The 20,385-nt window shown below is 38.9% G+C and overlaps 1 protein-coding gene across 2 annotated transcripts; it reads left to right on the top strand.

Annotated features, from left to right (window-relative positions):
* Positions 1-7,617: 7,617 nt before the first annotated feature.
* On the top strand, positions 7,618-17,977 carry ube2q1 (ubiquitin-conjugating enzyme E2Q family member 1). 2 transcript variants are annotated; one of them, XM_077564056.1, is made up of 13 exons: positions 7,618-8,358; positions 9,435-9,539; positions 10,755-10,877; positions 10,966-11,019; positions 11,166-11,306; positions 12,724-12,808; positions 12,897-12,957; positions 13,042-13,132; positions 13,217-13,275; positions 13,794-13,842; positions 14,088-14,183; positions 14,748-14,842; positions 15,569-17,977. In XM_077564056.1, the coding sequence occupies exons 1-13, from the start codon at positions 8,200-8,202 to the stop codon at positions 15,666-15,668; spliced, it is 1,218 nt and encodes a 405-aa protein (XP_077420182.1). In that variant the 5' UTR covers positions 7,618-8,199; the 3' UTR covers positions 15,669-17,977. The 2 variants fall into 2 exon arrangements, with proteins under 2 accessions (XP_077420182.1, XP_077420183.1); XM_077564057.1 differs by having other exon boundaries at positions 7,620-8,358; positions 14,776-14,842.
* Positions 17,978-20,385: the final 2,408 nt, after the last annotated feature.

Raw genomic sequence — 20,385 nt, 5'->3', positions numbered from 1 at the left:
GTGTTAGGTGATTAAAATAAAAAATATAATCGTAATTAATCGCATGATTTTAATAGTTAACTCACGATAAATCACAAATTTTACATCTGTTCTAAAGGTATAATAAAATGTTTAAAAAAAATCATACTCTTAGCATAAAAATGGGGGGGGGGAGGTGTTAAACAAATCAAAATATGGCTGCATCTTTTAGTCATTGATACAATAATTTCATAATAATTCATAAAATTGAGTTTAAATTAAGAAGATGTACTGTACTGTAAAAAACTAGTGCGATATAGATTTGTGTTTAGGTCATTTTTCTGCCACTAGATGGCATAATTGCATTTGTAAAACAGTGGCAGCTTTCTAATCTTTAACATGAAGTAACTTGTGAAATTCTGCACATTTTTAAAATTGTAAAATACAACTTGACCCTAGTCTCCACAAATATATGCATTATTTAGGGATGTCAAAATGAGTGCGTTAATTTTGAGTTAATTTAAAGTTCCTTTAATAGTCAATGTTTTAGTCCGGTATGCAAGGCAGACATGAGACCATCAATATACAGTACTTGGTCACATGTGACACTGCAGTAACAAAACCTGCATGGGGATATTCACTTACACTAAATTGATGGATGACTGCATTTCCATTTCTATGACATCTCATCCAATCTGTTACACTTCCTCCCCCGCAACACCGCTTGCGCTTGCTGATTATTTCAGCCCCGACATCGTTATAACGGTTGGTCCGGACCAACATGTGAGCTATCAGTCATACACCATCAGAAACCCCCGTCTGTAACCAGGGTCTCTAGAGACCCCCTGAGGATTGAGAGGCTTGATCTTGCTTGACGATTGTGGAGACAAGTGGCTTGACAGGAAAGTAAACAAGGAGAGCAGGTTTCTTCATGTAGTTGGATAAAAAAAAAATTGATTTTGACTTTTGAGAAAGAGATGGGTACAATGTAGTCTGGTTTCGAGTCCGACGCGGGGCGTATTTCCATTCTCTCTCATGGAGAAAATTTGCTCATGACATCCAAACAAAAAAATGCTAAATGAGATTCAGCTCTCCAATTTGTGTAATTTGATTCCCATTGTTTTAGTGCACCATCCCGCACCTGACACTTCCCATCTCCAACCCCCGCAAAATGCACATCCAGGCGGCTCATTTACATGCCCAACACTAATAAGCATTGATTGGATCTGCGCAACCCTGACAACCCTCTTCAAGCCCCCAGGAGGGTTGCCGTTTAAATCACACTCCGTCATACTTAAATCTGATCGGCACTGACGTCACCCACGATTCCTGTTCTGCAGAGCTCTGGATGTAATCGTATCTCAGTGGCTACAATCGGATTTTGATGAGTTTTATTCTCAACGTCATGTCATAATTGCATGATGTCCTGTTTTTCTGGGAATGACGAGTAATGTACAGGCTCCTCCCCCCTCGGCCATAGATTGAATTTGCGAGGTCACGTTAATGCTTCTTCTTTGTCTTCCCGGTGTCAAGTCAGCGCATTCGTCTTCTTCTACGCGCATAATATGACGCGTGGCGGTCTTCCTAAGTGACACGTCGTCGACGCGGCTATTAATTGGCTAATCTGTCTTCTCCGGAGACTTTTCATTAGTGACACAAGTGAGACAAGTTGCCCCGCTGGCTGATTACTGCCGCCTGTTTCAAATAGCGCAATATGCTAAGATGCGTCCTGATAAAAAAAAAACTCACAAATTTGCCACTTTATAAAGTAGCAGAAAAACTTACGAGATATACACGCGTTGCTCTAGTCTAATCATATGATGATTCATTTGGTGGTTAATGGGACACTGTTTATAAAATAAAAAGGCAGGATGGAGACGGATTAATTCTGAAATTTAAACTTTACTCGTCATTCACCGCAGCTAGAGCGACAACACTTTCTGAGCCCCTATCAGCTGACTAACACTAACCAATCAGATGCTAGCATACTTTAGGTAAATGCTAGTGAATGACGGAGAGCAGCAGATTCAACACATCAACTTAGATACTTGTACAAAAAAAATAATAAAAATAATGAATGTGTAAATAATAATTCTGGAAACATAAATGTACAAGTAAATATACATTTTAACAAATTAACTTAAATGCTTGATCGTCCGGGTGTGGCGTCTTTGGCCGTACACAATGCTTAACATGATATGGTTAATCTATGCTAAAGCAATTAGGCTGCTATCTCCTTATTTGGAAACCCGACCGAAACGTATTGGCACAAACATTCGAGTAGTTCGCTACGTGTATTTCTCGTAAGTTATTGGGGGGGTTTTCTCGCAAATCTACCACTATGTGAAGTGGCAAATTGGCAAGTTTTTTTCTCAGAATATTGAGTAAGTAAATCGAAAAGTTATCCAAAAGTTCCAGCGGTGGAAAAGACTCTAATCATAATTTTTCATTTGCTCAAAGTTAAAAGAAGTGCGATGGTATTTACTCTGATAGTTGGTCATGTGGATACTATGGTTCCAATATGTAGTTCCGTCCTTTTTTTTTTTGTGATGATAAACTTTTGTGAATCAGTGGAGTCTAGTTCAGATATAGTTTTCATGATTTGTCGTTACTGCTAGCAAGCTAATTTGTAGCCATGATAATATCAATTTGGTGCCATCTTCTGGCATCTTAAAGCATTCTCAATAAAGAGCAAAAAACACAAATAGGTGAGTTTTACAGCGAATATCACTGTATTTGTAAACAAGCCGTCAAAAAGCCAATTTGCCATAATTAGCAAGACGGCATAACTGTACATAATGGTCTTTGTTCCGAATCTCTGAATTGACTCCATTACAAACAGGATAAGGGCCAGTTTAGCATCAACAGCCAAGTTGCGTGTTTCTGTCACACGTCACACACACTTTGTGAGGCACGGGTGCAATTATGTGTGTAAGCGACGATGTAAATAGAGCCGAGAGACACTGCGGCGATGCCGCCGCAACTCAAGGTGACATTTACTCGGCCTTCGCCCCTAATGGCCCTCCACGGACTCATTGGAGAAGCACTTAAAACTGACTAAGACGCATCGACTATTGACTGGGATCTTTTTTTTTTCATTATACTGTATATATTGTAGATTAATTAAATATATATATATACTTTTTTGTTTATCAATAATTGCATTTCCCATTCAACAGCTGATTATTTGGAATGGATTTTAGATTTAATTTTGAATGAATTTTATTTTAGCATTATTTTATTATAATATAATTATTTCATGTTTCTTACGGATTTCTTACTCAGCAATATGTTTTTCATGTCAAAAACAAAATAAATGTTGCAAATACAATAAGGGCAATAATCAGTATCTGGGAAATAGTGACATTTATTATTTGCTATTAAAATAGCATGTTCCATTTAACAGTGGATTATATTGACCGAATATTATTTTTTGTTTTGGTGAAACAATGGAATTTAGTAGATTATTTAGACATAATTGACTTTTATTATTTAAATCTATTGGATAAAATTTATAGTATACTATTTATTAAGAAAACAATTCCACTTTTCAAGACAATCTTTGGGATACAGTCAGTACTTATGTAAAGAAAGACATTTAGTTGATTATTTATGTATTTAATTGATTTATTATATACATTGTATGTATTGTTACGTATACGCACTGGACTCTTCAGTAAAGGTAAACTGCATCAATTTTCTTTTTTTTAATTTATTAGATACAGTAGCATGTACAGTAAGTCGGGGGGCGGGGGGGGGGGGGTCTGTATCTATGTCATGGTGTGTGTGTGCGTGTGTGTGTTTGTAGAGAACCGGAATGGTGCTGTCGCCACTTGACAAAGTGCCGGTGCCGGATGTGGTGAATCAGCAGCACGAGCATGAGGGATTGACTTTTAGTGATCCGTAGCTAAGCGTCGAGTGGCGAGCACAACTTGACGACTTGAGTTATAAATGTTCCGGTCACAAAACTTGATGACTTGACATTCCGCCAAGTTTTCAAAGCACAGATACTTCCTATTGACTGGAGTGTGCGTCCAAGACTCTCACACTATTTCATTAAATTACCTTTTTGTTGAAACAAAATGATTGCATTGATGATGTAACATTCAAATATTGCTAGCAGCTAGCAAATTGCTAACTTTTATTGCAAATAATTTCACAGAACCTCAACAATTAGTGGAGTCCGGTTCAGATTTTGCATTCATGGTTTGTTGTCATTACCTAGCGAGTTAGGAGAAATACATTACTGATATTTGAAAATTTGCTGTGTATCAAGGAAGTACCCATTAGACAGAGCTAGCTAACAAGTTAATAGTTAAGCTAGCTAGCTAACTCACTAGTTAGCTATTTAGTCAGCTTGCTAACTGGCACTCAATCCAAGTAGCAAAGAACCCATTACATTTTTGTAAGAATCTACATAAAGCTAAAGAAAGCTGGAGTACCCGGAGAACATGCTAACTCCACACGGGAAGGCGGGATTTAAACCCCAAACCTCAGAATGGTGAGGTCATGTGCTATCAACTGAGATGTCCTCTTGCTAATTAATTCACGCTAATTAAGAAGGAGACGGATGAACAAATTCAAGCAAGATTACAAAATACAACATTGATTTTGTGATTTTATAGCAAGCCGTGGACTTCCTGACACGTCGGCCATCATCTGTGGCGAAATCGTAAAGGTTATGAATGGCGAGGAGTGATTTGCTGAGAGGGAATGAGGTGACGAGGCGGGCTTTTAATTAACTTTTTGCCTGGCGCTGATGTGGAGGACAGAAGTGTAGGATAAATCAGCGAAGACAACAGCAATCTGCTTCTTTATTAGTGCGTACACAAAAGCCTCAACATGACGAAGTGCATGTCAACCACATTTTTTTACCATGACATGAATAAACCACATTGGGTCATTACATTTGCTTCATTTAACAATGTGAAAAGGCTGCATTACTAAAATGTAACTCAAATAGAGTGCAGACCTCCGCCAAGGTCAAACTGCTGACAAAAGTGTCGAGCTGGTTATTTCCTGGTTCATGGAGGATTGATGGTTGGTCAGATGCGAGATACCGTGATGAAACATAACATGGTACATGTTTCTTCTGTAACAAATAGTCAATATTTTGTTTAGAAATAAAATAGGTTGTGTTCAATTTGGGGAAAATTCGTTTTTTATTCAGTTCCAAATGTTTCAGTGAAGGTCAAATCAGTGCTGTAATTTTAATACTGTTGTACAGCAATATTTTTGCTCACTGTTATCATACCATCAGAATCTTATGTTGCCTATAGTCATAATATTGTATATTTTTATGATATATATATATATATATATAGTAATAAAACATTTTACAAAATGGTGAGAGAGATCATTCAACAAAGAGATTTATATTTTATAAGAACAAAGTATATAGCAAGAAAAAAATCTCAATTTATTTGAATGAAGTTTAAACTTCTTTTTTTTCCCAATGGATTTGACATCATTTTAAAAAGAAAAATGTTCTAGTTGTGTGGTTAAAATTATGACAATAGAGTTCATGTGACCGTTCTGTTTATGTTCTTGTGGTAAATTTTACATTCAGTTGTTATTATTATTGTTATTGTTATTATTATTAAAATTATGACTTTATTCCTGTATTGTTATGACTTATTTCACACACAAAAACCCCACAAGACTCTGTTCTTGTAAAATGTTTTCTCTGAATGTCATTTTTTTCCCCTCATAATTTTATTACCTTTTTACGTCCAATCAAACACTCTTATAATCTAATATACTGTATTGTAATTTATGGGAAATCAAAGTCACTATCCAGCCAGCCATTTTTCGTTTGAGGGTTCTTGTGTGTGAATATACTGTAACTCAAACTACAGTGGTAACACATGGTGACATAAAACAAAAACAAATGTGCGCGCGCGCACACACACACACACACACACACACACACACACACACACACACACACACACACACACACACACACACACAATTGCCACTCTGTAATATTACAATAGTTGCAATAATGTGATATTTATTTATTTATTTTAGAAAATTTAATAATATTAGGGGGAAAACATTTTTACAACATTAACATTGCATTTTATGAGAATAAGGTTCTAATATTACAAAAAAAAATGGGAAAAAAACGTATAAATAATAATAATATATTGTATAATAATAAAAAAAAAAGAAGTCATAATATTGCTTGGGAAAAACACATTTTTACATGTATAAAGACATAGCCTAATATAGCAAGAAAACACATAATTTATCTGAATTAAGTTATATTATGGTAATATACAACATTTAAAAAAAATCTTTAGGAGAATAAATTCCTAATACAATATTCCAAGAACAAACATTTTTATTTTTTGAGAATACATTTATCAATAACGGCAACAAACGCCTCTCTTGTTTGGTTAAATACTGCTCCCTGGTGGAATTTTGTACTAACTGTCCAAACGTCATTTTGACTCGTGCCAAGACTAGCCTTATAATACATCTCAAATTGTGAACTACTGTACTGACCTTTTCAAAAATGTATTAATAAGCTCTCTAGCATCATTAAATTGATCCTTATTCAATGTTTCAGATAAAAAGGGAAGTATTGGTTATATGTTTAATATTTTACTCATTTATGGATTAAAACATGTATTATCCAAACAATTTGCATGAAATTACTTAGACATTAAAGCGTTGCTACCTTGCGATCTTTTCTGTACAATTATTTACCACATCGACTCGATTTGCACCCAAGTCGATTCATCTGCCGATATATCTGGCAACTGGCGGTTTAAGCCTATACACGCTTTTGTTATCGATGTCAGCGCAAGTGATTGGTTGTCAATCACATTCTGCCACCCAGAAGTACCCTGGTGTCTTATTTACAAACATTATGAATCGATCTATGACGCCAACAGCCGCCACGGTAAGGTGAATGCTCAGGTACTCTTAATCAGGACATTGTTCAAATGTCGTGGCATGTCAAACGTTTTATGTGACCTACAATGACTAAGCGGTTAAAAAAAAAAAAACTTTCAGAGAGAGTAAATAAAACTAAACAACTGAGATGTGGTTGCACAAGTATATCCTCTTATAACTAGGGATTAGCTGAAGCAGAAGACAGAAGTGTTTTGTGCTAACACTGAATGGTATTTGAAACTGTTTGCACTTCCCACGTTGGCCCAAGTTCCAACAAAAAAACAAACAGCCACAGCGCATGATGCTGGCTATCACCACGCTTTACTGTTTTCGATGAAGATCCAATCCCGGAACCCTGCCACCAAGGGCCTTTTGAACACCTCTGTGACCTCAAACCCAGAGATGGGAGAGCCCGTCTTCCTAGACTTTCCTTGATGCAATCCAGGAGGAGTGTTTCTCCTTGGTCTCACCAAACACGCTGAAGTTTTTGCCTCAACAATGACGTAACTAAAATCACCAATAACAACATTTATATTTTACCATGAAAAATTAAACAACATTATATTTCCGGTTTGTTGAACTGTGACTGCTGCAAAAACTGTAAGGGTGAAAACTTTATGAAAGACAAAAATTATAAATGGAAAATTATAGAGTTCAAGCATAACTACTATAGATATATTGTTGGATTAAAAAAGTAAAATAGAATTTCAGCTAAACTTTTGCCCTGAATCCCGCGCGGTGGATTGTGGGATGCTGCGGGAACGGCGAGCTCGCGGAACGCCATCTTTAAACCCCAACAGAGAGTCCAACTAAAATAAGAGTAGATGAACCGGGATGAAAAACACTGTCCCTCCTCCGGCGGATTATTTCCACCCGCAGCGGCGTAGCGGGGCGAACCGTGCGCTCTCCCGCCACTTCGATGAATAACGGGGGTGCCGTGCCATGGGAGCGAGCGGACGAGATGAGCGGACGCCGCTTTGGAGCTTTTTAAGACAATTGTCATCATAGGCGGCCAACAACAATAGACGGAAAGACAACAACAACGGACTAGCATGCTAACGTGCTAAACGCTAACGTTAGCCGCTACGTCGGTGAAAACATATCGAATTGAGATTAACTTGAACCGGACGCTTTCCGCGGAAGGCACCGGCTCGACAGGACTCACACGGGGGAGCCCGAGCGACACATTGCCATTGTTGAACTCCAAAATCAAACCCAAATATTTATTTTAATTTTATTTTTTTTTGTTTTTGCTTGTGGCTTAAGCTAGCTCCGAGCTCAAGCCCAGGCTTCTTCTCCCCCTCCCCAAGCGGCCCGGCCGGAGATGCGTGGAAGATGTCGGTTTCGGGGCTAAAGGCCGAACTGAAGTTTTTGGAGTCTATTTTCGATCCAAACCACGAACGATTCCGGATTATCGACTGGAAGCCCGACGAGTTGAGCTGTCAATTCAACGTAACCGGGGAGAAGCTGCTGATTATACACTGTAACATAACGGTCAGTATGGTAGCGGCGATTGACATGTTTATATCGGTGTTAGCAGGCAAGCTAAAGTTAGCCTGAAAAAAATGCTAGTTGGGTAACAGATTCCGTGCTAGCGCTGTATGCTCATGATACACTGGGAAAGATCTAGATAGATAAGATGTGTATTTTATTTAGGTTCAAGGTAAATGTACTTTTATCACTCAAACGAATCGAGTCTTAGCTCAGTGGGATCTATATTCATATATGTAGACAGGAGAGAACGATCTACTGTTGAAACTAAAACTACTTTTCATAAACTAAACACACGCAGCTACTGGAAGGCTGCCTCTCGCGTCAGTGCTGTTGATTAAAGATGAAGCAGACACATATCGTCACTTTACTAAAAATAATGGCCAGTCTTTTTTTGTCTTTCCCCCCGCCCAAAAAATTTTGATCATAAGAATTTCATTTCAGAGGTAGAATTTGAATGATATCTTTAACGATGCAGCATCCTGAGGAAATGTTAAATAAAGAAAAAATATATATATATATTGGTCAAAATATGACTTTATTTTAGGAGGGTGAGTATATTTTTGATCAGGAAAACAATGTCACAAGTGGACACACAGGTTAATTGCCATCTAGTGGAAGGGCATTTTATTTTTCAGCCTGCTACTATAACACAGGTTGAAATTATTTTTCAGACCAACGGAAAGCATTGCAACTTTATTTATATTAGCATATCATACACAAGGCAACATAATGTGCGTCACACAACATAATTAAGCACAACACCTAAAAACATTTACAAACAGAATAGCTTAAGGAATTCGCAAAGCAAAAATAACACAAGTACATTGACAACATTGAAACGCATTTGCAAACAAATGATTGAAAGACAATCAAAAGCAAAGGAAGGAAGGAAAGAAAATAAAGGACCGTATAGTGAATTTAAAGTGATTTAATAAATCCCAAAAATACCTTAAAATGAAGAGGATCATTTCCTATGTCTCACGTCTCAACAAACAACAAAACATAGCAAACAAACAAAACAAACTCACTAAAATGCAACTCATGGACTTAAACTTGCTTTATTTTTGTGTGTTTAGGAGTCATATCCATCTACATCGCCTATTTGGTTTGTGGACTCTGACGACCCCAGCTTGGCACAAGTTTTGGAGCGTCTGGAGGATGTGAGAAAAGGCAGCACCTTGGTAAATATCGCCACCATATCATGCACAATCATTTAGTGTCTACCACTTCCTACTGTATCACATGGCCGAGACATGGCTTGTGTACAGAGACATGGGTGGATACACCTGGTTTTTAAAATCTTCTTTCAGACTTATGATAAATGAAATATTTTTTCTTCAGTTTCTCAGTGCAGCGAGGTGCACATTGTCCCATGAACTGATACTAATCCACGGCCTGTTTTTTGGGGACTGCTGCTCATTAAATAGCGTGTCTGGTTGACATGTGCAAACCAGCACACAAATTAGTGCCCGAGATAGCGCAGGCAAAATGAGATGCTGTGTGGGAAGCGTCTCCGTTCATGTAAACGTTTTAGGAATGCAAATAAAAATGGTTGCAACGTATCATATTGGAACTTCTAAGTGATGGAAGGGCTGACTTGGAGCCAGTCACATGAAGGCTTCATGCCACCTATGACCAAATTCTATTCAGATCTGCTTTTCCATGTGTCTAGTTCATTTCAGCACACTGTGACAATCGGTGCTAGGCTGGCTTCTCCCAGAGCAGTTTCTCCCAAGTTTTAAGCACAACTTTACGCGGGATGTGTAAATGCATTTAAATGCGACGCACAAAGAAAGTGTAGCTGTTTCTGGCTTCCTCAAAAATGTTTTCTGTAACTTATTAATTTATTTGTTTTGCTTCCACTAAAACTTATATTTCCCTCGTTTCAAATGTTTTGTGCTTGTGTTGCTCTCCCAAATATTCTTGGGGATGCGTCATCAGTGCTACCTAATGCAAGCAACCCTTTTTTTTTGTGTGTGTTTTTTTTTTTTTTAAATACCACTTTTTCACCTGTGACCATGAATATAACCTATTTGGTATCCTGAATAAAATATTGCCGTGGTAGTAAATTACGCATAACCTGTTGTCATGAATATGCAATTTAGCACCCACTGTTTGGGATTATAATAAATTAGGTCTATTGATTATATTTACACTGCATGGTTTAAGTGACACCCTCCACCCTTTTTTTAATTTTATTTTTTATTTTTTTGTACGATGTAAAACGGCATAATTTTGTATATGCATGATGGCAGCATAAATTACCTTCTTTAACTGTGGACAAGGAGCTACACACCTTGATTTCCAGGAACTAGTTCAAATCAAGTCTCTTTGGCTCATTGAATCATTCATTAACGTCAACATGTTTCCCCCACATCTGCTTTTGTCTTCTCCAGCTGTTACAGCAATTAAAGAAGCTGATTTGTGACCTCTGCCGGCTCTACAACCTTCCCCAGCATCCTGATGTGGAGATGCTGGACCAGCCGCTACCTGCCGGCCCTGTTGGACAAGACCGGAAGGTACGACCGACAATACTTATTGCATTTTTAAAAAAAATGCATCCAAATAAATTGTGATCGCCTGAATGACGTTCGTGTTTGTCTGTAGCATGGGACAGAGGAGGTCACGTCAGAAGAAGAGGAGGAGGAAGAGATGGGAGAGGTAACAATATTTGGACTAGAATACTTCCTGTTTACAAGATGGACATTGAAATGGCGAGAGCAAAACACGGCTCTGTCTCTTCAGAATGTAAACATACTGGTTCATATTTTAAGCGTTATTCACATCTTGGCTGTGACTTCTGACAGGACATTGAGGACCTTGACCACTATGAAATGAAAGAGGAGGAGCCCGTAGAAGGCAAGAAGTCTGAAGACGATGGCATCGAGAAAGAGAATCTCGCCGTCCTGGAGAAGATTAGGAAGAACCAGAGGCAGGACCACTTGAATGTGAGTCGGGGGGGACATAAACAAAGTGTGCATTCACAGAAGCTGAAACATGCTAAGCCTAACTTCACAATAACGTTTACCAAATACAGTAATACATTGACGGCAAAGCAAATAGTCTTAGTACACTTTTACTTTGAAGTTTGCCCACGTCGTGGCGTGATGGCTAGCTTGACTTCCCTTTTAGACGTTTCTATAATCGTAGTTGATTGACATTGTAGCTGCGAGCAACATCAACACAACGCTATCCCAAACTCATATTCAATCGCTCATTTAGGACGCTAAGAAACCGCTAATTAATTACGCCAGCATTGATTGTATGATACGACAGAAGTCTCTGACGTAAGTGGCTAGCGGCTAGCTGTTAGCATGACCAACGACTGTCTGGCTGCCGGCTGATCAGTAAGTTTGACAGCTTACTTTAATTCTTTTTCAATGTTCTGGACCAAGGCTATTTTGTAATGCAGTCCCATGTTTAAAGGAAGCGAAGTGCCTTAAATTGCACGTTGAGGTATTTTCATTATATATATATATATATATATATATATATATATAATTTTTTTTGTCTTCATTTATTTTATAAAACACTTTTGCCCATTAAAAATGAAAAACATGCAACTCAAAATGTCAAACTTAGCTGTTTAGATTATAGGAACACAACTTTAAGCCATTATTAATAGCTTGTTATTTTACACATGAACTATGTAAAAATAAGAATGTTTCTGCCTCACATTGCACTGTATGGCTCTATAAAAAACATTTGTATTTATTTTTAAATGGGAAAAGGCGCTTTACAAAATCAATGAAGACACTAAATCCTACACGGCTATATTAGGCATTTTGAATAGATTTTTTTTTTAATTGAATGGAAAAGGCGCTTTACAAAATAAAGACAAAGTAGTATTTATCTTTTTTTTTGGGGGGGGGGGGGGGCTGATCCAAAAAACTGATCCGTGACTCAAATCCGAGATCCGATCCGAAGCGTGACTTTTGTGATCCGTTGCACCACTAGTTTGTATGTCAACAGGAAGGCGTTTAATCACCTTTGCCTTTTACACAATAGATATATTACTGCATCAGTGTGTGACTTCACCCCATAACTCGATGACAACTCTCCTCGTGTGGCAAATGAAATCATTATTTTAAATCATTATTTTATGCAACGGGACGGGAGAATGTGAAACTTCACACCCCTCTTTTGTTGCGGATTACCCTTGTATACAGATGTCGGTTCAAATGTGTCACCCAACCACTTTTAATTCTGACACTACCTCTGAAGGCAGAATAGCATCAGGAGGGCAAGTCTGACAGCATTTAGCACTCAGTTGCCATTTCCTGCCTACCTCCCTAATGTCTCTAGTTTTCCACTCTGGTTCACTTAAAACATGCTTCTTCCACTGATTTGCTCAATCGCTTTCAGGGAGCCGTGTCTGGTTCTGTGCAAGCTTCGGACCGCCTGATGAAAGAACTCCGAGAGATCTACAGGTCCCAGAGTTACAAGACGGGTAGGCTGCTTTGCACCTTGGGAACCATTGCACCCATGACAGAGATAATGAATGAAAGTTTGTATTTCCTCCCATTTTTTTATGGCAGGTATCTATTCGGTGGAGCTGATCAACGACAGCCTGTACGAATGGCATGTCAAACTACGAACGTGAGTAAACATTTGAATGAGGCTTGGATTTGTTTAGGAGTACATTAACTAATGAATGTCGTGTTGTGTTGTGTTCACCCACAGCGTGGATCCCGACAGCCCCTTACACAGCGACTTACAAGTCTTAAAGGAAAAGGAAGGAATGGACTACATTTTACTTAACTTCTCCTACAAAGTAAGTATATTGACAATTATGGCATACTGTAGAATTGCAAGAAAAAAAGTCCATCTTTTAAATCTACTGCGTTTCCTTTTTTAGGATAATTTCCCATTTGATCCTCCATTTGTGCGGGTTGTGTCGCCTGTGCTTTCTGGGGGGTGAGTTACTCAAAATGTTTACGGCGGGCCATCAAACGTTGCCGCCATGCTCCACCCACACACGATAACAAAAACTCATTTATTTTTCATTTTAGTGTCGGCCATCTGTCTAGCATAGCCGTTAAATTTCAATTTCTTAAGGACGCCTGGAAATGGCCAAAACTACCTTTTAATTAAATTAACTGTTTCATGTCAAAATGGCAGACTTCCTGTATCTTTTCAGGCAAAGGTTCTTATTTGTGGGTCAAAATGGCTACCAAATTTCATGTTGCTCAGGGAAACTATCTTTGGGGGCTGAATTTCCCAAAATGTTCATCTGATGGCAAGTGATAAAATTTGTCACCATTTACCGCCCACATGCTGACAATTTTTTTTTTTCACAATCAAGCTCACCCATGTGTCTAGTTATAAGTACTAACTATAAATGTTTCACCACCTTTGCCAAATTGCCACAATGACGTTTCAATGAGTGGGCTAAAGAAAGACTAGAATAACAATTTCTCTTTTGTCCCCTTTAGTTACGTTCTTGGAGGAGGTGCCCTGTGCATGGAGCTTCTCACCAAACAGGTGATTTATTCTTTACGTCTTCTCAAAGACTCAGATTGTGCCTCTTATTTTATTTTTATTTGTATTATTTTTTATCATTTTTTTTTTTCCTGGAGAGCTCAGTATTGTTCATTCGGTAATTTTACCGATTTGACATGTCATCATCATTGCTCTTTTTTTTTTTTTGTATGTGTGTGTGCGTGAGTGTGTGTATTATTTTTAATCTAATTAAGACCCTTTATAACTACTCACTTACTTGCCTGCAGGGTTGGAGCAGTGCCTATTCAATTGAGTCTGTCATCATGCAGATCAATGCCACTTTAGTCAAGGGAAAAGCCAGAGTGCAGTTTGGAGCCAACAAAGTAAGTGTGCGCAAAAATGTCGTTGCCGTGCAGTGCTTTTATCTACAGAAAACCGCTTCATTAGAGCTGACCTCAGGGGACGTTATTTTGATCAACAATGGCATAGGAAACATGTGTAAAACTTGTATTTCCAGTTTCCGTTGTGGTACTCTCTATTATGTGCATTTGAATATCTAGTCAATAAACTGAAAAATAAACTGTCAATTGTGGATTTTATTAATTTCCTTGTACAGACAATCTTAAATTAAGGTTTTTTTATAGTAAAAATACCCATTTAAAAAATAAACGATACTCCAACAATGAGATGTATTATATTGTCAGCCTGGCCCAATAATAATGAATAATTGTCCATAAATAATATCGTGCAATAATTAATTTATATTCACAAATAAGTCACGTGTGAGCCGTTTTAGGACGTATAGTATATAAACTGTAATGCATCATATTAATCATTGTTGAATTAATCTCCCTTATTACATATTCAACAGTCCTCCATTTTATGCTGGTCATTAGATCCAGAAGTCTGATCTCTAAAATGGCTTATATGTTGTTATTGTCCCAAAGGTTGACCTTGATTCATCTCTCCTTGCAGAACCAGTACAATCTAGCCAGAGCACAGCAGTCCTACAAATCCCTGGTCCAGATCCACGAAAAGAACGGTTAGTATTCATTTTTCTTTTCTTTTTTTTTTTTTTTTTTTAACCATTTTTGTGACATTTGTAGCTTTTGAACACTACCGAACATGCTTCTTTGGATTCAGTTTCTGAAATGATTATGATTGTGGTTGAAAGAAGTGTTGTGTGGCCGCCCCCATTAAGTCACAGCACAGACGGCTGAAAATTCCCTCGCCAGAAAGTCTGGCACACAAACAATACGATACACGTTGGTTTGAATACTAGGAAAAAAAACAACATTTTAGAGCAATATTAATGTGCTTACATAAAAAAGGAACAAAAAACTGTTAGATATGGACTCTTCATTACAGTGGCAGTAAAATATCCCTGCAGGAGGGGTGAAGGGTTCTAACGCCGATTCAGCCTTACCAAAGACCCAAAGGGATGTGATGCAAGGTCACTTTTAATGACCTTGAAAAGGTGGCTGCTGTCATTGTTGCCATTCTCGTGTCTTCGACAGTCAACAGTCTTAACCTCCGAACCAGAGTTGACCCAGTGCTTTCAGCTCAAAATCCAAATTAGATGGACACAAACGGACAAAATTGAATTGGTGTTAAGTGACAGTGTAGGTCGAGTTGCGAAGGCAACGATGATGGAAAAAAACCAAAAAACTAATGTAAATGCAACAGCGTAATCTGTGACCCCATTCCCGCTCAAATTGTCATCAAAACATTCTCATGTACTGAATCCGTTGTTGCTTTTTGCCTCCAGGATGGTACACACCCCCAAAGGAGGATGGCTAAAGATGTTTGTCCCCCCCGCCCTCCATGCCCTAGATTTATTTTCCTTGCGACCAATTATTATTTTTTGAACGTTTTGTGAAGCCAAAATTCCTCATCTAGTGACCAACCAACCAGAAACAAGCACATAAGCAAATAGACCACACCTCTGCTTAGGACGTCACATATTTATCTCCCGTTGAAAACGGTGGACTAAATAATCCCGCCGGCGTCGGCCATCACTGAAGCTCATTTTTTTAACGGGACGTTGCCTATTTGGCTGCAGAAGCTATTTTTGGACCACACCGCCACGGTCGTGCTCAACAACATCTCCACGGACCTTCCACTTAAGGCGAGCCAGCTTCCGTTTGGACGTCTTTTCAAAGCTTGAAGGCCTCAGGTGAAGGCAACCTGGACACCTTTGCTTCGTCACCTTGAACCTGGCGTCGGGAATTCTACACACACAAAAAAATGGACCGAACAGGACGGCATCGACTCGCGCTGTAAACAAGTGGATTTTAACGCCACAGTGTAAACGTGTACATTTGTATTTCAGCAAGAGGACGTTTATAATCAAACCCCGTCCCAGGTCCTTGAGACTGAGTAAGTTCGCGTGGGTTGAGACTATCAACAGCAGCTTCCTTCTTGGAATGAAGAAGTTGCAACATGGATACTCTTGCATAAGGAAACTAAAGTACGCCATATTCTTATGTAAGACTAATGACTACTGCATTTTTTTTCCTTTTTTCTTTTAAATTGTAATCAAGGTGACAATAGCCTCTTTTACACAGAAAGCCTGGAGAGAAAAAAAAAATACCTGCAATTGGAGCCACAACAAAAGATAACCAGGAAAAGTGTCAGTGTTCAACTTGTCTATCCCGAAGTCTCTGAATATCTTTGGCATCCCTTTTAGGTTCACGGCTCTGATACTACCTCCGAAAGCCGATATACACAGCGTTGACTTCGCCCCCACCTTTCCGTGTCATTTCTCCTGAACACGGTGGGCAAATTCTGGCTTTGTGTAAAAGAGACCATTGACCCCTTTTGTTTGATGGCGCCTCTTTATCACAGCTGTCTCTGGCATTCCTGAGGCTTTTTTTTATTTTTATTTTTTTGTCATTCCTCTAACCGGATGAACCTCAGTCAGGCTATGCATCGAACCTTCATTTAATTGGCCCGCTTATTTCTCGCAAGCCACAACGCCAATCCCTTCTTCGTGGACGTCTTAAGGTGGGAAGCAAAAGTGACCTTCCGAGTTGTCCTTCGATGGTGTCTTTGTTTTCCTCAATTCGCAGCAATAGTCCCAACTTTGCACCTCACTACCACCGTCACGGAAACTCAACGCCTCTGTGATGTCGAGTGATTCCTATCCTGTTCCGTGTTCATTCCATTTAATGCACACCCGTTGTGGGTGTTACCAGCTTTGTTTTGAAGATGTTCTAAAAAGTGGCATTGGAAGCTTCATCACCAGGTTGTGTTCGCACCTCAGCTTGGACCAAGACCCACCACAAATATGGTCCAAATCAACCAGGCGCTGTATTATTATTATTTTTTGGGTGAATGAACGAGAACACCAAACTTCCAAGTGTGAACGCAGGCTTAATTCCGTCATTTTCCTCTGAAAAAGACTACAAAAACATCGGCTGTCGATCCGCGTGTCGTTACCAGGTGGACATTTTTTCCAGAACGACAGACAAAATCCGTGTTCATGCTGGCATCCTATGGGGAGGGTGGGCGCAAACTCAGGAATACATACCGCAAACGTAGCTAAGGATCTTCAAAATCCGCATCCTGATCATTGCTGCGCATGTGAACATATCCCAATTCCTCAAAGTTACTGAAAGGCAACGCGAGGCCCTGTTGGGTGGAAACCGAACATCTGTTTTTTGTCAGCCTTTAACAGCGTTGACATTTCTTAAAGGCATCAAACTCAGTCAAGAAACAACATTTTCATTTCATTCTGGATAAATGTTATTTTGTAGCTCAAGTTTTAAAGACATTAACAGAGCAGCAACTACGTCTTGGCACTTGGCAGTTATTTTGTGCCGCACTGTGTGTGGAACCAGGTTAGATAAAGTTACAAATTCCAATCCAACAAAACCTTTTACCTTTTCTGATGATTGTTAACCCTGAGTCTGATGTGCACTGAAAGCAGCTCCCCCGCAATACGCCAACAGTTCCCCAAACCGGCGCTGATCCGAGATCGGAACGGATGCCGGATTACGTTCCACAAAACCACGATTGTCCCCCCTGGCTTCTTAAGTTATGCACTGGTTAGCATGCTTTGCATTTGGTTCAGATTTTGTTTTTGTTTTGTTACCCCTATTGCAAGGGTGAATTTGACCATGTAAAGTAATTTTAAACTTGCATCAAGTTTATGATTAAAGAATTTTATTAAATATCCCTGTGCTCTTTCTGGTTTCTTACTCCCCTCATTGTGTGTCGTACTAAATTGAGATAATGCAGCATACTCTACAAGTATCTTGTCACCAACAATGATGGGTCTCCTCTACTAATCTGAATATATGACTGGATAGCTACTAACTAGCCCATACAAGCCGTTGAAGCGGCATGGCAGCCATCTTGCGCCTCCCATCTAGCGTGCAGACTACATAAACTATACGGTGTACGTAAAGATTAGACATATACAGCTCGTAGGTAGTTACTAGTTAGTATAGGGCCGGCGGGTTTGTGACGAAGCGGACACTATTTTTTTTTAACAAGTAAAAAAATAAGTGGACGGTATATGCTGCTATGAAACCCCATTTTTCTATTATCGCTCTGTTCCCTAGACTCCAATATTATATTTGGAAGAGGCATCTTTTGTTGAATTACAGTAAACATCATTAAACATCTAATTAATATATGTATTTAAGGCAGGTTGTAAAATGTCTGAAGTCATCTTGTTTATGTTTAACACATTTAAAACATCATAAATTATGCTCTTTCTACTAAGTAACAAATGTTCGCCAAATTCGATACTGTAAATGTATATGCTCGTATGCCGAGAAACGTTTCTTGGGAGGAGCAATATGGCGGCCTCGCGCCTTCAAAAGTCTTGGCCTATCGGCTATCCAGTCATATATTCAGATCAGAACAGTGTGTAGTATCAAGACTGACCTGTAAAAGGCAGCATAGTTCGACAGAGCACGACCAAAAATATGAGAATCCTTTAGTATTTACGAGTCTCTACCCCGACTGTTTTTGAGCAGATAAAGGAGGACAAAAAAAAGTTTTCAGATTCTCTTTCCTGTCATGGTGCTTGTTTCGAGTAACCACCAGATGGCAGTATAGCACTGTCAACCTTGTTTCCTTGCTGTCCATGTGAAACAGTACTGTCTGAAATCTTTTAGGCTACTCAATGTTTAATTTGGGATGCGGATGCATACCTGGACAGAAGTAGCACTTTTTCTTTTGTTGCAGTTATTTATTTATTTTGAACTTTTGTGGTGTGTTTTATTATGTCTTGAAGGGCCACTGGGGGCCATCTTCAGTCCATTATTTGTTACAGGTACACAGTGAAGACAACTAAAGGCCTCAAGGGGCCCAGAGGAAAGAAACAGTCCATCTCTATGATTAAAAGTGCCCACATGGAAGTCTCGATGGGCACAGCCTCAAGCACAGACGCTGTCGGTCACATTTTTTAGTTCTGACTTTCAGTAACTTAAGGAATTATGTTTAGACACTCAATGTGATGTGAAACTGCCATATTGATTGTTGTGATATTAAGATAAAAATCAAGCCTAACTTATTGAGCCGTACAACATTTTACATTGGAAAAAGCTCATGACAAACCCAGACAAAAATGTCACAAAAAGTATTTATAATGAAATGATCTCTTATCTGTTGCAATATTGATCAGAATGCTGAGATTAGACTAGTGGGAATGCATACACAACATTAGTGTTAGAAATAGTGTGTATTGTTTAGCACCATCTTGTGGTGAACTAATAATTCATTATTAAAAAAAACTTATTAATTTCAATAACATGCAAAAAATATATGTTTGAACATAACTATATATATATATATATATATATATATATATATATATATATATATATATATATAAAATTGTAAGTCTAGTAATCGCTAATTATACTATATAGGTCACGCTGTGCCTTACAGGAAGCTAACATTTTTCGCCACCATCTCTCGTACCCGAAAGAGAAGAACTTCACAAATGTATTTAGCCTCTGGTGGTGCTTGCAGCTCGTGTTGGACCCGGTGGGTCGACCGCTGCTTACTTTCCACAGCTGGGACCTGCAGGTCGTCGTTGAGTCCCATAATCTCGGCTCCCGCCGCTTTGCCCTCGCTAGCTTTTGCTAAATTCTCCCGCTAGCCTTGCAGCTCGTTAGGCGATCTAGCTAGTTCTTGCTAGCTGCTCTTGCTAGCCGCTCCAGCTAGTTCTTGCCAGCTGCCCCAGCTAAGTTCTCGTTAGTCACACTTGCTCGCTGCTCCTGCACGCCGGCACTAAATAATACACACATGTCCCTTTTAAGAAAATTTTGTTGCTGTCTGTTGCTTTGGAAAACATTCATTTTTTATTTTTTACACATTCCCTCAGGGCTTGTAGCATTATCTCCTAGTACATTTAATTACACTAATTCCATTGATTAACTTAATCCAAACAGCCTTTAAAACCGTACGGCATCAGCAGGTGTTTCCTGGTATTAAACTGGTTTTATGGTGGCCTGTGTTGTGAGCCTTGTTAGCATAAATTTAGGAACACAGGCTGCTCTAATGATGTCTGGCTTTGAGGAAGAGCAACTCCCACTGTGACTCTCAAACGACCCCATGTCGGGTCGA

This window comes from Vanacampus margaritifer, chromosome 4 (assembly GCF_051991255.1).
Source record: "Vanacampus margaritifer isolate UIUO_Vmar chromosome 4, RoL_Vmar_1.0, whole genome shotgun sequence".
NCBI lineage: Eukaryota > Metazoa > Chordata > Actinopteri > Syngnathiformes > Syngnathidae > Vanacampus > Vanacampus margaritifer.
The sequence above is the reverse complement of the archived record's forward strand: the minus strand, read 5'-3'. Positions and strand labels throughout refer to the sequence as shown.

Coding starts and splice junctions, on each gene's coding strand:
- ube2q1 (XM_077564056.1), top strand. CDS start 8,200: ATGTCGGTTTCGGGGCTAAAGGCCGAACTGAAGTTTTTGGAGTCTATT. Junction 11,307..12,723: donor AGAGGCAGGACCACTTGAAT/GTGAGTCGGGGG, acceptor AATCGCTTTCAG/GGAGCCGTGTCTGGTTCTGT. Junction 14,843..15,568: donor CCAGATCCACGAAAAGAACG/GTTAGTATTCAT, acceptor TTTTGCCTCCAG/GATGGTACACACCCCCAAAG.